The sequence below is a fragment of the Myotis daubentonii genome, chromosome 6 (assembly GCF_963259705.1).
Source record: "Myotis daubentonii chromosome 6, mMyoDau2.1, whole genome shotgun sequence".
In the NCBI taxonomy this organism is placed as follows: domain Eukaryota; kingdom Metazoa; phylum Chordata; class Mammalia; order Chiroptera; family Vespertilionidae; genus Myotis; species Myotis daubentonii.
The window spans coordinates 11937941-11954365 of NC_081845.1; the positions used below are offsets into that span (position 1 = coordinate 11937941).

Genomic DNA, 16425 nt, shown 5'->3' on the forward strand with positions numbered 1-16425 from the left:
GCCCCTCAGTTATGTCTTCTCTGACAGTAAGAAGTCTGAAACTTTTCAGACCACAGCAGTTTTAGGACTTGGTACCAACCCACAATACACATGGTGATAGATAATGGAAGCCAGTTCTGCTCCTACTAACTGAGCAGCTGTCCCAAAGAGAAACAGTGACGGCAAAGGCTAAGCCTGAGTGGGAAGTATGTCAGGAGGACCAGAGAAGCGAGCTGGAGCTGAAGGTCCTAGGGACCATCCTGAGTGAAGCTTGATGACATGGTATTTTTGTACATTTTGTGAAGTCTCATGTTAGGCATTGGCAATTTCATTGGTTAACCCAAACAATTCTGACCCAAAAGAATGAGACACTTAAACATTTATAAAATGGCTCTTCACAGCTATTGGCCATTGAGAAAGAGAAGGAAGAATTCTGACATTGGCTGAACATCTTTTATTTACAACATACAATACTGGTGTTTTTCATGTCATTTCATTTCACTGGGTCTTCACAACAGCCTATAGAGGTAGATATTATTATCCCTTTTTCTTTTTCTCCAGATGAGAACATTTAAGTTTATAAATGGAATAGAGCAAGGAGTTAAACACGGTCTGTGTACTGGGTTAAATAGTGTCCTACCAAAATTCAGGCCGACCCAGACCCTGTGAATATGATTTTCTTTGGAAATAGGGTATTTTCAGATGTAATAAAGTTAAAGAGATCATATTGGATTGGGATAGGCTCAAACATAATGATTGATGCCCTCATAAGAAGACAGAGATTTAGGCACAGACACACACACGGAAGGAGAACGCCATGTGATGACAGAGCCAGAGACTGGAGTGATGTATCTACAAGCCAAGGAATGCCAGGGATTGGCAGCAATCGCCAGAAGCTAACAAGAGGCAGGAAAAGATTCTTTCCTAGAATCCTCAGAGGAAGCATGGTCCTACTGACACCTTGATTTTATTTTATTTTATTTTTCAATATATTTTTATGGCTCTACCCAGTTTGGTTCTGTGGATAGAGTGCCATCCTGCAGACCAAAGGGTCTCGGGTTCGATTCCGGTCAAGGGCACGTACCTTGGTTGCAAGCTTCTCCCTGGCCCAGGCCCTGGTCAGGGCTCCTGCAGGAGGCAACCAATCGATGTTGCTCTCTGTCTTTCCCTCTCTCTTGCATTCTCCCTAAAAATCAATGGTAAAATATCCTCAAGTGAGGATTAACAAACCATCAACAACAACTAAATATATATTTCAGAGAGGAAGGGAGAGGGAAAGAGAGATAGAAACATCATTGATGAGAGAGAATCATTGATCAGTTGCCTCCTGCATGCCCCTCACTGGGGATCAAGCCCTCAACCCAGGCATGTGCCCTGACCAGGAATTGAATTGTGACCTCCTGGTTCATAGGTCCATGCTCAACCACTGAGCCACACCAGCTGGACCTGACACCTTGAATTTAGACTCTAGTCCCCAGAACTGTAAAAGAATAATGTGTGTGGTTTTAAACCATCCAGTTGGTGGTACTTTGTTGTGGCAGCCCTAGGGAATTAACACAGCCTGGTCAGCTCCCAAGTTCATGCATTTGGCACTATCACTACCACTATACTGTCAGCAAGTACACAGGGTACACGGGAGTGTCCTGACTGAAGAAGTTACTTTGAGATACTAAAGGTAAAGCAATTCATTCTTTTACTCCACAGCCCCTGTCCAGAGAGTAGAAACTTGGGCAAGAAAATGCAAAGTATTTGTGAGCTATGCATTTAAGGTGTTACTGAGGGAAACATGTTAAAAGGGTCCTTCAAGGCCATGGTGATGCCTGACTGGTGGGCATAATCACAGTCACAGGCCACTAAGACAGCTCTGCAGGTCAGAATGTATTTCACTCTGTATGAACAACAGTAACAGAAATTTCAAGAAGGTTTCAGCTGGAAATATGGTTAATGCACTCCTCTAGCATGAGCAGGAAAATTTTTTTAAGGTTATGGGAATGCCAGAGCATGATGAAGCAAAAATAGATCTAAAGCTCAAATAGCCAGGACTATAATTATGGAAGTGACTTGTCCTTGGAGCTTCTTAAAAGATGGCTTCATAGTCCCGTGAGGGGCGTGTCTATGGAATTTGAAATTCTCCCTTCGAGCTGGCATGAAATCCGTTCATCTGAGCCAGCTATGATTCACAGAGCTCCTCATCCTGGCTGGATCTGAGGTTGCGTATGTTCATCAGCTGATTAGTTTACATCAAAGGCACATTTTCAGTCCCCAGGAACACACTGCAAACCGTAATCTTCACAGTGGATAGAGAGTCCTGCGTGATCCGTTCCTGGTTTTACGTTCTGAAAAATACCTAGCTCGTTGACAGTTTTCCCTATATATTATTCATCTTGCTAAAACAAATTAACATCTGAAATGTACATGCAAACCACCATCTAACATTAAACACCAGCTCAGCTTCTTGAAAAGAATAGATATTAAGTAAATATAAATTATATGTGCCAATTATAGAATTATTTCCATAAAGTTTTGTCAAGCACTTTTTAAGATCTGCTTTATAATTGGAGTGCCAATTAGCTGCTGGGACCGGAGTAAAAAAGATAATGAGACATTCAAGGTCTTTAAAGATCCTTCACATTTATTTATAAAATACATATTGAGAAATATTGTTAATTTTGATCTAATAACACCTTACAATTAACCTACTTAGCTCTTTGTAGTTTACAAAGCACTTTTGCCAATAAACATACCTTATCTCAAGTATATAGTACATAAGTCTGCTTCCATTATCATCAGCCTTTTCCCACTGTATTGAATTTTTACTCCCTTCTAATAATTTTGGAATGCCTGGTTTACTTGGGACTCCAGCTTTGGAAACAAAGAAAATACTGATTGATATGTTAGAAATATAAAATATCCTGCACAACATATTTTTATAGACTGAATTTACCAAGAAGAAATATTCAGAAATATCTATAATAATAAAAGCATAATATGCTAATTAGACCGGAGGTCCTTCTGGATGTCCTTCATTCCTTCTGGATGAAGCCGGGTCTGCGAGGGAAACCCAGGTCCCTGATGCCAGAGGAAGCCGGTGCCGGCAGCGGGGGGAAGGAAGGCCTACTCTTGCATGAATTTCGTGCATCGGGCCTCTAGTTTTCATATAAGTGCATATTTTTTAATGAGCATCTGATATTTTTACTAGTGATAAATTCATGATAAGAGTAACATATCTTAGCTTGGTCTGAAATAAGTGATACAAAAAGAAAATATTGTAAGTTTTAGTACATTCTCCCTTGATTCTTATAAGATCAACTTGGTGTTATGGTATACCTTTTAGAACACTAGTGAATTTAATATACTTTTTAGATTTTTTAAAATCTTTAATGTGGTTATAGTCATCAGTAAGTAAATATTGGGTTGGACACTCAGTAACATTGATTTCATTTAGTTCTTGCTGCAAAATATAGCTAGACAGGAAATCCGAATACTGAAAAGTGAAATGATTTGCCCTGTTAAGGATCTTGCAAGACCAGGTGAGTATTATCTCATTACTGCCTATAAGGGCTCCTAAGTCTTTAATTTATTCACTCAAGTTTTAGAAATAGTAATTTACTCTTTTAAGAAAAAAGTGACAACCTCTAGGATTGGTGAACTAAGTGCTGAGAAAATAATTGGGACACTTATAGGGTTTTGTTTTCTCAGTGCTGTATGTTAATACTCACCTTTGGTCTTAAAACTTTCTGAAAGTGAGGTGCTGTTTTCTCCTGTCCTGTAAACCACCACTACTCGGACATGATAAGAAGTATACGGCTGCAGATCTGTGATGTTACAGACATAAGCAGGGCCTTGGCTGCACGAAGCTTTCACGTGGTGAAACTCACTGTACTTCCACTAGAAAAAGAAGACTCAATTAAAATTTTTTGTTTCTTTAAGAAAACCTTCTTAAACACAGAAATTCACAAACCAAGGCAATCAATGAAACTTTAAATAAAATTTATTTTCTATTAAAAAATAAGAGTTTCTTTATGTTTGACCCCAAACATCATGCCTACCAGAGACAGCCATCTTATTTCTCACGGTCAGCTATAACTGACATGAATAATAGTTCCTAGGATAAGTCTAAGGTGGGGCATACATTTCTGACTATGCATCATTGGAGGAAATTTAGAGCTTGACTTCTTATTTCCTCTAATCGTATGTACCTGCATTGAATCAGGGTGGCTAAGAATGCTAATTCACTGCTGAGGGACAGTGATGGACCAAAACAATGATACTTTCAATTCCAAAGATTTGTTAATTTCAAAATAATGATATTTTTACAGGGTTTGATTCTATGAAGAAGTCCACATTGAGTTATGGATTAAGACATTTAGTTTTTCTTCCCAAAACTTTTTTCAGACATCTAACTAGCATTGCTTATTATTATACAATGGAAGACTCGATCCCCAGGAGGAGAAAATTTTTGCCCACCATCAGTAGCCAGGTTAGAAGTTAAATATAGGAAATCTTACTTTCTTTATCAGTGGTTCTCAAACTTCCTCATGCCGCCACCCTTTATACAGTTCCTCATGTTGTGGTGACCCCCAATTTCATTGTTACAAATTGAACATAATTAAAGCATAGTGATTAATCACAAAAACAATATGTAATTATATATGTGTTTTCCGATGGTCTTAGGCGACCCCTGTGAAAGGGTCGTTCGACCCCCAAAGGGGTCGGGACCCACTGGTTGAGAACCGCTGCTTTAGATACTGGGTCTTTGATTTTACTAATCTTAAACTTCTTTCTCTGTGACATTACTTTTTTAAAACTCCATGTATTTGGACCCTTAACATCATTATTTGAAAATGGCGATTTTTTTTCAACATACAAACAGAAAGAGACATGGCATGTGGCATTTTGTCAAGGGTTCTTTGTGTATTTTTCCCAGTAGTTTCCTACGAAGGTCAGCTTCCATAAATAAACCTGCTTTACATCTCCTTTTTCACTTAGCACTCCAAGGCCATGCCATTTCATTGGACGGACACTTTGTATTAGTTTTCTACTCAGTTAGGAATGATTATCTATAGGCCTTTCAAGAAGCAGACCACCTTGTTACATAAAGAAACGGGAATGAGGAATGAAAGGATTGAGAAAAAAATAGAAATGCTCATGTCAGGGACATTGCCTGATAAACTTATAAATGTATCAATCCCATCAAGACATATAACCTAATGAAACTGATACATTGGATCCATAACATTTACTCTGAACCTATGGGAGAAACAGAGAGAGAGAGAGAGAGAGAGAGAGAGAGAGAGAGAGAGAGAGAGAGAGAAAGAAAGAGAGAGATTGGTTAATAACTGGCTCAAAAATTCTAGCCCTTTGTGGTCCTGCCTCCTTAATGATCTGCTAGAGTAATTACCTTAAGTGAATAGTTTAGGTGGCCCAACATTCCACACCATCCAGAAATTAACACAGCTCCTTGAAATATCAGGAAGATGTTTAGCCAAGGGGGCTCTTGGAAAACTGTAGGGTATCAGCCTTCCGATAGCAACGAATGCTTTGGACAGACCACAAACTTGGTGAGATGCCCCGGACTACCCCGGTAAATCACAACAATCAGACCCTTCCTTTGTCCGAGGCCTACAAGTGCAGGGGTGGAGGCAACCACAGAAAGATTTTCAAATTATTTGGTGGAGGGGGTGGGGGATGGTGCAGACTATGATGTCTCAGAGACAGGAACTTCAAAAATATTTGGTTCTGGTAGGGATTTCCCTAGATAGCTGAGGAAAACACAGTTTTATTGGGCTTCCATAAAAAAATTGTCAAAGCAAAATTACTTCTTTTTCTCCAATCTTAAATCAAATATGTTCTTCTTCTGTACACTGTTATGATTTTTAAAAATCTATGAAATTTAAGCCCGAGGTAGAAATTTAGCTTTGTGCTCAAATTCTTTCATTTTCTACATAAGGAACTTTTGATAGAAAAGAGAGAGACTACAACTTTATCTGTCTCCTTCTTTCATTTCTAAAAAAATTATTAATTAAAAAGATATGTATTCACCCTTATCACCTGCCTCAGTTTCAGTACAGAGTTATAGATTCGTCCCCAGCTGTCCTATTGTTATAAGGCAGGCTCAAAAGAGAACGAACTTTCTGACTAGATATCACTCATTAACCCTCTCAGAATATAGCCTTTTACCGTGCTCATCAATTAGTATCTATAGAGGGCCACACGTGTAGAAATTACTGTATCCGACAATTTCAGCTTCATGATTTTTAAGTGGTCTCTCTGAAACCTGTGTTGAGCAAGTGTAAGAATACAAGGAGTTTTGAAACAAAAAGCGTTGCATAAAAGTCATGAGGACTGAACCAGGCAGTCCCTAGCCATGTCCTTCTCTCCAAATGTTGAGAAGTTGGGTGGCTTAGTGACTCCTCTTCCTTCTATGGACAGCGCCCAAGGAGCACTGCCGAGGAATGAGTCACCTGGGGTCCTCTGCTGACTGTCTGGGGAGATCTGACTCATGTTGGCGCCTGTCTGGGTCTCTGACTTCTCATCAGTAAAATGAGAGGCTAGAGATCATCATCTCCAAGGTCCTTCCCATTTCATCTCTTTGATCTGGGAAATGAGCTATATATCCCTCCTCTTGACTTTAAACTGAACTGCATTAAGCTTACTTAAATAGATGTAAAAAAATAAAAGTGATTTCTAATTTCTCCAATTTAACTGCATTTTTATAAGATCATTTTTTAAATAGGCAACACATCATCATAAAAATGCTCAGTGGAAGAAGTCCCATTAAAGTATGGCCTTTGGTTTTGTCAAGTCAACATTCACTGTTGTGTCACATATTTCATAGTTTTTATATAAAAGTATAGATCATAAAATAATCTTATGTAGTAAACTCTAAAAATCATCCTGAGAGCAACTTCATTTTTAAAGAAAAATGAGGCCATGACTATACTGATTTGTTTTTAAGTTACCACTGAACAAAATATTCTTAGCCAATCTTTACAAATATGGACACATGCATATATAATGATGAAAATGAAATGTAGCAATTATAAAAATGTAATAATCCATTCTAACTGTAGCAATATAAAATCAATCTAAACTTTTCCTTAGCAGTGAAGTAATTAGATTAATTGATATTTTACAATTCAGTGAATATGTTTATATTGGTTAAAGCATGAAGATTTGTGGATGAGGAACACTTACAGTTTATATGCCAAGATCAAATGGTTTTATATCTTACTTCTCTCCTGTTGATATTTAGTCTTAAATGGTTGAAAGAACCTTTCTAAACATGATTTTTTTTTGCTTATCCTCTCTTTTTTTATAGAAGATACCAAATTGCTATGGATTTTAAACCAGAGAACAATGCTGATAACATCTAAACAAAGTAAAGTATTATGAAATCCATAAACCATATTTATACCCTTTTACATGGAGCCTTTTAAGAGCAAACTAATCTCTCTGGGAATTCTTCCTATCAGAAATTAGTCTAGATGGTTCACAGCTTCTAGATGGCAAACCTGAATCAATGAATGTGGTCAAATAGATTGCTGATTTATATAAGAGAATGCTGTAGATCAGCGGTTCTCAACCTGTGGGTCACGACCCCTTTGGGGGTCGAATGACCCTTTCACAGGGGTCGCCTAAGACCATCGGAAAACACATATATAATTACATATTGTTTTTGTGATTAATCACTATGCTTTAATTATGTTCAATTTGTAACAATGAAAATATATCCTGCATATCAGATATTTACATTACAATTCATAACAGTAGCAAAATTACAGTTATGAAGTAGCAACGAAAATAATTTTATCATTGGGGGTCACCACAACATGAGGAACTGTATTGAAGGGTCGTGGCATTAAGAAGGTTGAGAACCACTGCTCTAGAGATATGCAAAAGAGCTTCCAACTTATTCTGCAGCATAAAAGAAGAGTTTGCATTGAAGTGTACAGTGTGATCTACCTTCTGGAGTTCAAACCAAAACCTGATGAGGTTCACATTAGATGGAGCCTCCCAATCCAACTGCAAACTGGTGTTGCCTGGAACCAAGGCATAAGGCTTCTCTGGGGTGTCAAACATTTCCACAGTGACAGGGTGGCTCTCAGCACACCACATTTCCTCAGCGTGGCAGGCAAGGACCTTTTGTAAAAACAATAACAACAAAAATTGCTTAACCTTTTCACAACCTTGTGCTTGAGAATGGCAGTAAAAGTACCCAATAGCCTCGCTGTACCTTTAACACATATAGTTTCCCCCCGGACAGTCCAGTAACCAGGAGAGCAAGCCTGCCATGAGGGTATTCGCTTTGTCTTAGAGGAGTCTCCGGAACGCGGGCCAGATGTGCAATTGCCAGCTGATAGCGGACTGACTCCTTAGGTCCATTTGGCTTGGGAGATTCTCTCCAGGATACGACAAGGCTGGTGTCTGACTGCACTGTTGTGTTAACGAGCCAAACAGCCTCTGGTACTGAAATACAGAGCAACGCATGACAAGGGATGTTGCAATAACGGCACTGGGAGATGGAAGGCAGGAATGGGGTCTTGGTTGAGGAATAGCCATGTCATGTGAGCAGAATGAGTGGCTGATGTGCCTCAGGGAAGCCAGCCTCTTATATAATGGTAAGTTAGCGGCTGTCTGAAAGACTGGCTTATTTTTGCCGAATGACTAAATCATTCTCTGACTCTAGCTCCAGGATTTGGCCAGTGATGATGAATAACCAATTGGGGTGGTTTTCGTGAATTCATCAGAGACATCTGAAAGAAATGGCATCACCCCATAATAATTGCCATCTCTAAGGACACCTTTTTAGATTCTAGATCCATTTTATTTAAGGCAATATGTTATATTACTTTAAATAGAGAAAAGGCTTGGTCTTCCCGTCCCACCATGTGTGCAGACCTATGAAGATATGGGAAGAGGGTGACACTGTGTGGTGAGAGCAAAAACTGTGTTTCTTGGGCAAACAGTATTGATGCTGATGTTTCTTTCAGCTTCTAGTCACTTTTCATTTTGATGGAATATTATTATCATCTTCTAGTGTTAGAGCAAAAATCATGTCATCAAAGTATTTTTCAACCAATATATTTTCCTTATTAAGCTTTAAAAAGGTCACATAATATAGATGACTTTATATTCAGGTAAAAAAACAAACATAGATATACACATCACATATATTACAAAACTCCACTCTAGCATCCCACACCAAGCCCATAACTCACCTCCACTTTTAGTTTTCCCCAAAATCTCTTTTCCCAGAGGTAACTGTTCCAAAGGATCAGAATAATAATTCCTTATAGCGATCTGTATCATATATGTTGAAAATGGTTGTAAGCCTTCAATAAGGGCTATACTCTCCTGAAATTCCTGCAATTAATTTACAAATATTACTATGTGATTTTTATTTTTTGTACAAATGGGGAGAAATTATTTAATCAAAGTGATAAAATATTTAAAAACTCAACATTTTTTATTTGTAGATATTGGATCATGAAGGACAATGTTCACTGTTCTAATCTGCCCAGGCCTGAGTTGTTTAATAGCTACAAGAATAAATGCTAAATGACTGACAGCCTTCAGTCAATTTTGTGACATATTCATCTCACATAAGAAGGTAGATTCCCAGAGGAGGACACTATTTCATTGGCATTGCATTAGAAACTCAGCAAAATGGTATTGGAAGGATGTGATACATATATGAATACAATAGAAAAGATTAAGCTACATTATCTAGTCATTCTTAGAAATAAAGTTTAAGTAAAAAGACCTTCCTTAGGTCAATGGTTCTCAAACTTTGGTTGCAGGTTGGACTCATGTTGGAAATTTTAAGAAAATACTGATTTCTGGGTCCCACCTCCAGAGATTCTGACTGAATTGGCCTGAGGGGAAACCTGGATAAAGAGATTTTAAGAGCTCCAGTGTGCACGAGATTGAGAACCAGGCCTTTGGTGCATGTTAATCAATGTGAAGACAAGATACATGAGCTCTCATAGCCATGTCCAGTGCCACAGCCCAGCCTTAGTCAGCCAAATGACCCAAGCTGCCTCTGAAACAACTCTCTTTAGAAATGTGTAAAAAAGATAAAAACAGACAAAATAAAGGAAGTCATAAGAACCAGCTGTATTTTCTGGCAAAGTGTGCTGTGTTAACCTCAAACAGGAGATGGTCAATTTCACTTTTTGACTTGGTTAAATAAGTAGCACAAAGCAAAATATAGGGTACACATGATCTCATCACAAGGACAACTAAAACACCAGTGTCCATGTTGCCAAGAATTACGCCAATTCATTTATTCACTCGAGAGATAGCTAGTGAATGCCTATACAATGTCAAGTACTAAGCTGGGTACTAGAGATACAATGATAAATCAAAGCATAGCCCCTGCATAATGGGGCATTTCACAAAATACTGTAAATCACAAAAAAATATACAATTTTTATATTAAATATATGCTATGGGGGACAGAGGTATATGGCAATGTTCTCTCTGTCAAATCCATTTCTTACCCCTCACCCAAAATCTGCTAGATGAGCCATAAAATCACATAGGCATCACTTTCTAGGGATAATTAGATAACCAGGAAGGACAGAAAATATAGTTCTTTTAAGGACACTCAGGAAATTGTTACTGTTGGCGATCTACCAACTGGTCAGTTAATAAAGTTTGTTGAAGTGTAACTTACTCCCAGACAAGAAGACTAGACACAATATGCTTTGATGAATCAGCTATAACAGGTTGCATAATAGCACATCCCAGAAAATGCTATAGAAAATACTATGACTAAGAATTTCATATCAAAAAAGAGTATCTTCTAAAAAGACAAAGACCACCAGCTCCAATCTTACCAGCATTCTGTATTTTGGTTCAGAGCCATTTTGCCCATCATTAACTTCTTTGTAATAAACCAGGTATGTTGGAGTTGGGTTGGTGATGCCATACCAGGTGAGGTTTGTCCTGGAAGTCGGTAATCTGATTGTGAGGCTGGTGTTAGTGCTGTTAAGTATAATTGGCTCTGCAATATCTGAAGCTAGAGACAGAAATGCTTTATCTAAAATAATAAGAAAAAAAGATTAAATATATACACATATGAACATTGAGGGTAATATAATATTTGTTTTTTTACTTAGAAGGCATGATGTATTGAAGTGTTGGAAATATTATTCAGGACAGAAAGACAAGTTTTTTTCTTAAAGATGGATGAACTAGGGAGCAAGGTAACTGGTAATTGCTTAACATTTCCAGCAGATGGAGCTAAAGTATAGCCTTTATAATGTACCTAGACCAGAGATGGCAAACCTTTTGAGCTCGGCATGTCAGCATTTTGAAAAACCCTAAATCTGGTGCCATGTCACATATAGAAATTTTTCGAAATATTTGCAACCATAGTAAAACAAAGATTTATATTTTTGATATTTATTTTATATCTTTAAGTGCCATTTAACAAAGAAAAACCAACCAAAAAAATGAGTTCGCGTGTCACCTCTGACACGGGTGTCATAGGTTCGCCATCACTGACCTAGATAGTAGCATAATAAAGTTGGTCGTTTTATTTTGAAGCAATTAGAACATTATATTAATCATATTTTCATGGGCTTTTAAAATCTCTTAAATTTCTCAAAGTGGAAAATTAATTTTTAACCAAAATGTCATTCAATTTATTTATCAAATCTTCACTTTTTAAAATATTTTGTAACTTACATATTTGATAAATGAATACATTTAAGCAAAGATTACTTGAGTTTGTTTCATTCATTTCTATCCCTCTCCAGTGGGAATTATACTTAATTTAGAATAACATAGGCATCTTAATGGCAGAGAGATCTTGAGAAAATCACCCATGAGTCTATATAATGCTGTTTTCATTTTTGATTGGTTGGTTGGTTGGTTTTTAAATTTCAAACATTTTTTATTGTGACTCACAGTAGTAAATATATATAATCAGTTCCCCATAATGTGACACGTGCATTCCTAAAAGTCACTGCTTTATACAAAATTGCACAATAAAATCCACAGGGGGAAATAGAGTTAGGGGCACAACACTGAAAGTTTCATGAGTGTCACCTCTTTAAAAAGATAAGAACTGAGTCAAAGTGGTAGGACACATGTATGTCTGTTAAAGGGTGGATGTACAGAACACTATTATCAATAGGCACTTGATCTTAGAATGCTATGCAATGCTTTGTGAAACCATTGGGAGTCTAAAATATCGTCTGAGAAGAAAAAAGGCAGAAAGAAAGGAACTTTCGGGACTAAGAAGAGAAAGAGAAACAGGCAGCAAGGGTTTCCCATGCCTCTGGCTGCCTCCCACACCCCAAGCCTCAGATGCACGCATAGATGAACGGCGATCCAAGGCAAACAGCAATCACAGCGCACGCCAAATCCTGGCAGTTTGGAGCAACACTGACAGCACAACACAGGAGGTAGAGAAACAGCCCGGAGAAGGAGTCATGATGAGACTTTCCCGGCCCTGAACTGGGAGAACAAGTTGGCTCAGCCTGTGGCTTGATTACCTGGGAAAGGCTGCAGCACCAAACTGTAAGCCAAGATGCGCTCGCTCCTGGGGGCCTTCACCTGAGAGGGTGTGGCCTCTCGGCTCTTCTTTACTTGATAAATCTCTGTGCCCTCCTTTGCTGTGGAGACCCAGTATAGATATTCCCCATCCACAGTTAAGCTAACAAGTGTTTTTCCTGTTTATGAAAAACATAAAGAACATACCTTATGGTGTCTACTCCAAACTATATGTCAAATCCTTTTTCTATGTCATACCTGCTACATTTTGAATCTTCCTATTATTTTGATGTGAAAAAAATCACACATTTTATGTCACTAGGCTTAGGACTTCCCAGACATGTTCTCATTTTAGCTCCACATGAAGCCATAAGTAAATACCATTGTTATTTAGCTTCATTTTGTAGAAGGAGAGACTGAGGCTTGGATGAGTTAAATAATGTCAAGGCCACAAGGTCAGTCAAGGGCAGAGCCAGGATTTACAACTTACCGGTGTGACTCCAAGCCAAACAACGCCTATCTGAAGGGCGGTACTAGCTGATAGGCGCAGGACTCAGTGCCTTGCTCGATATTTTTGTCAATGATTTGACATGAATGCACAGTAAACATATTTATCAAATTCATAGATACTATTCAATGTTTACTGTCACTAGTATATATCGGCCCTAACTTGGAATTCAAAAATATCACAACAGAATCAGGAAATAGATTAAAATTTAACAGGAACAAATGTAACATCCTGAATTCAAGTTTAAAATCAACTCTAGAAATAGCAAATGAAAAAATCTAGCTCAATAATAGTTTTTAAAAATGATGGGGGGAAAAAATTATGGGCCCTAGCCGGTTTGGCTCACTGGATAGAGCGTCGGCCTGCAGACTAAAGAGTCCCGGGTTCGATTCCGGTCAAGGGCATGTACCTTGGTTGCAGGCAACATCCCCAGTAGGGGGTGTGCAGGAGGCAGCTGATCGATCCTTCTCTCTCATCGATGTTTCTAACTCTCTATCCCTCTCCCTTCCTCTCTGTAAAAAATCAATAAAATATATTTTTTAAAAAATTATGGGTTTTCAAATGGCAGGCAGCCCAAAGACCGAACACCGCTGTCAGTGCAGTAAAAGATGACCAAGGAGGCAGAGGCCTCCTGCACTGCCCAGAACACACTGAGCACCGTGAGTCATGCCAGGGGTGACGTTTAAGAGAATATTATGTAGCTGAAGTGAAACCATAGGAGGGGGACCAGGGCAAAGAAAGATCTAGAAGCCACATCCCCTGAGGTATAGTGATAGATACTTGACTTTTTCCTCTAAAAAAAATGCTTAGGATGGGCTATGACAGCTATCTTTACATAGTTGAATGGCAATTGCCTAGAAGGTGATTGGTTTATTCTTTTAAATGTAGAGGTCAGAACTCAGATTAATAAATGGAAGGAATAGGAATAGGAATGGCTACATAGAAGAGGAAAAATATCTAACATTCAGAATTATCCCAAAAATTAAACAGACTTTCCCAATAAATAGTATTTTCTTTTTATAAACAGGTATTCAGTCAAGACTGTTTTTGTAGAGGGATTTCCTCCAATATCATGACAACTAAATGATCTCTAGAGTTATCCCAATTTTCTAATTTTATGATTATGGATTTCAGTTATGGTTTCCCCCTTTCTACACCTGTAAGATAATGCCTACTAGGTAATTCTTATATATCAGGTGTTAAAGGAAAATTATTCTGACACTTGTTAAAATGCTAAGGAAGACTTTAGTGTATTGCAATATTGTAGAGGGAGACATAATACAGGAGCAAGATGTACTCAACTCTGAATATAAAAGAGATAGCTGGAGATTCATAACCAACCTGCACAATGAGAGGATCAGTGGGTAAAAATTATTATGAGGCTACATCAAGGGTAAGGGGATTCTTGCTAAACTGGCCTAATAAGATTCTCGGTAAAGGCAAGCAAGAACATTCAGGGTGTGGTACGAGGGGCTTAATCAGATATTTAAAGTGGGGGAAATTCTCTCTAAACTGATTTAGCCAGATTCTTGCTAAAATTGGACTCAGCAAGAATGGACATGGAAGGCTAAGGTCCCGGCCTGAGGGCTCAGAGGAGCCTAACTAAAGTTTGATTAAGAAAAGAGTCTTTGGCCGAAACCAGTTTGGCTCAGTGGATAGAGCGTCAGCCTGTGGACTGAAAGGTCCCAGGTTCAATTCCTGTCAAGGGCATGTACCTGGGTTGCGGGCACATCCCCAGTAGGAGATGTGCAGGAGGCGGCTGATTGATGTTTCTCTCTCATCGATGTTTCTAACTCTCTATCTCTCTCCCTTCCTCTCTGTTAAAAATCAATAAAATATATTTTAAAAAATATATATATAAAAAAAAGAAAAGAGTCTTTGCCCTAGCCAGTTTGGCTCAGTGGATAAAGCGTTGGCTGGTGGACTGAAGGGTCCCAGGTTCAATTTCAGTCAAGGGCACATGCCCAGGTTGGAGGTTTGATCCCCAGTAGAGGGTGTGCAGGAGGTAGCCAATCAATGACTCTCTCATCATTGATGTTTCTATCTCTCTCTCTCTCTCTCCCTTCCTTTCTGAAATCAATAAAAAATATATATATTTTTTTAAAAGTTAAAAAATAAAAAAGTCTTTGTCACGGATTTATCAAAAACAACTAATTTTTTATAACAAAAGTTCAAAACATCGTCTCTACTCTTCAGGCCATTGAGAGGACAACAAAAACAAAACCATATGTGCAGCTACAGCTTTCATATGCAGACACACACACACACACACACACACACACACACGCACGCACTTGCAATTTCAAAGCTTCACTATATAAATCAGCAATGCCCAGTAGCACTTTTGATGATGGAAAGATTTTATATCAATATTGCCCATACAGTAACCATTAGCCACGTGTGACTTTTGAGAACTTAAAATGTGGCTAGTGTGACTGTGGAATTAAAATTTTAATTTTATTTATTTTCTTTAATTTAAACTTAAGCCACCACATGTTAGACTAGCACATACCATATTAGAGAGTAAGAAATAATAGACTCTTAAGAATATGTAAGGGGAATTTAGAATGCATGTTTTTTTTCTGTTGCAATTACTCCTAATTTGGAGACTTCGAAATTGCTTTAGACTTTCAAATGTTCCCTCCACAAGCGTGTGAATTTCAAGTATTTGCCAATTCATGCTGAATGTGGAGTCAATGGAATCATCAAAATTGAAATAAAATAAGGTACTGGGAGTAAGATCATGAATGTTATAGTATGGCCCAACTTAAAACCCCAGATCATCTACTTACTAACTAGCCCTTTGGAAAAGTTATCTTACTTTTCTCAGCCTCAGTTTCCTCGTCTGCAGAATGAGGATACTAGTGTGGTGGGCAGACAGACATGAGCAGAGCAAGGATGTTGGTCCCCAGGGTGGAAAGCCCCAGTTGCCTAGCAACAAGCAAAACTGGGAAAACAAGGACCTCATCCCCAGGGTAACCTTTCCTCCCCTAGCACATTGCTGATCATTCGGTTTAGACCCCCTGACCTTTCATGTCGCTGGTCATGCAGTTAAGACCCTCCCCTGACCTTTCTTCCCCTGGCATGTTGCTAGTCATGTATGTGAGAGACCCCCTTGGAGGAACAAACTAGGGGCCCAGAGAATAGAATTAAGCATTAAGCCCTTAAGCATTAAGACTCCAGGACAATGATGTGTACATCTAGGCCTGAGTTGTGTTTCAGCTCCAGGCCCAGAAAAGCAGCCAAACCAGACAAGCAACACCACAGCTGATGTCACGACTACCTGCATTGACAAATGACCTCTGCCCAGGTGCTGACAAAATCAGTGGAGACCATGAAAGGACACACCTGGAAATCCGATGAATGTTCTATTGAGATCCTTCCCAAGGACCTTTCTTAAAATCCCAACCCTTAAAAACCCAGCACACTCT

General features: G+C 38.6%; 1 protein-coding gene and 1 long non-coding RNA gene across 14 annotated transcripts in view; one reads left to right on the forward strand and one right to left on the reverse strand.

The window, feature by feature from the left end:
• The window catches only part of ROS1 (ROS proto-oncogene 1, receptor tyrosine kinase), a 119209-nt gene that overhangs the window by 28657 nt on the left and 74127 nt on the right, over positions 1-16425 (reverse strand). For all 5 annotated transcript variants that reach the window (XM_059700148.1, XM_059700149.1, XM_059700152.1 and 2 more), the window contains 7 exons: positions 12489-12665; positions 10824-11026; positions 9201-9345; positions 8216-8448; positions 7945-8121; positions 3699-3867; positions 2724-2841 (listed from right to left, as the gene is read on the reverse strand). In XM_059700148.1, coding sequence (XP_059556131.1) covers positions 2724-2841; positions 3699-3867; positions 7945-8121; positions 8216-8448; positions 9201-9345; positions 10824-11026; positions 12489-12665 — 1222 coding nt within the window. The remainder of the gene's footprint in view (positions 1-2723; positions 2842-3698; positions 3868-7944; positions 8122-8215; positions 8449-9200; positions 9346-10823; positions 11027-12488; positions 12666-16425) is intronic.
• LOC132236830 (uncharacterized) overlaps positions 1-16425 on the forward strand; it is a 49587-nt gene that overhangs the window by 20891 nt on the left and 12271 nt on the right. For 2 of the 9 annotated variants that reach the window (XR_009453372.1, XR_009453381.1), the window contains 2 exons: positions 3425-3509; positions 9459-10854. The exons of 3 other annotated variants lie outside the window; for them this stretch is intronic. This is a non-coding gene — a long non-coding RNA (uncharacterized LOC132236830). Of the gene's footprint in view, positions 1-3424; positions 3510-9458; positions 10855-16425 lie in introns of those variants that run through there. 4 more of the 9 variants (XR_009453382.1, XR_009453373.1, XR_009453378.1 and 1 more) reach the window with 3 other exon arrangements.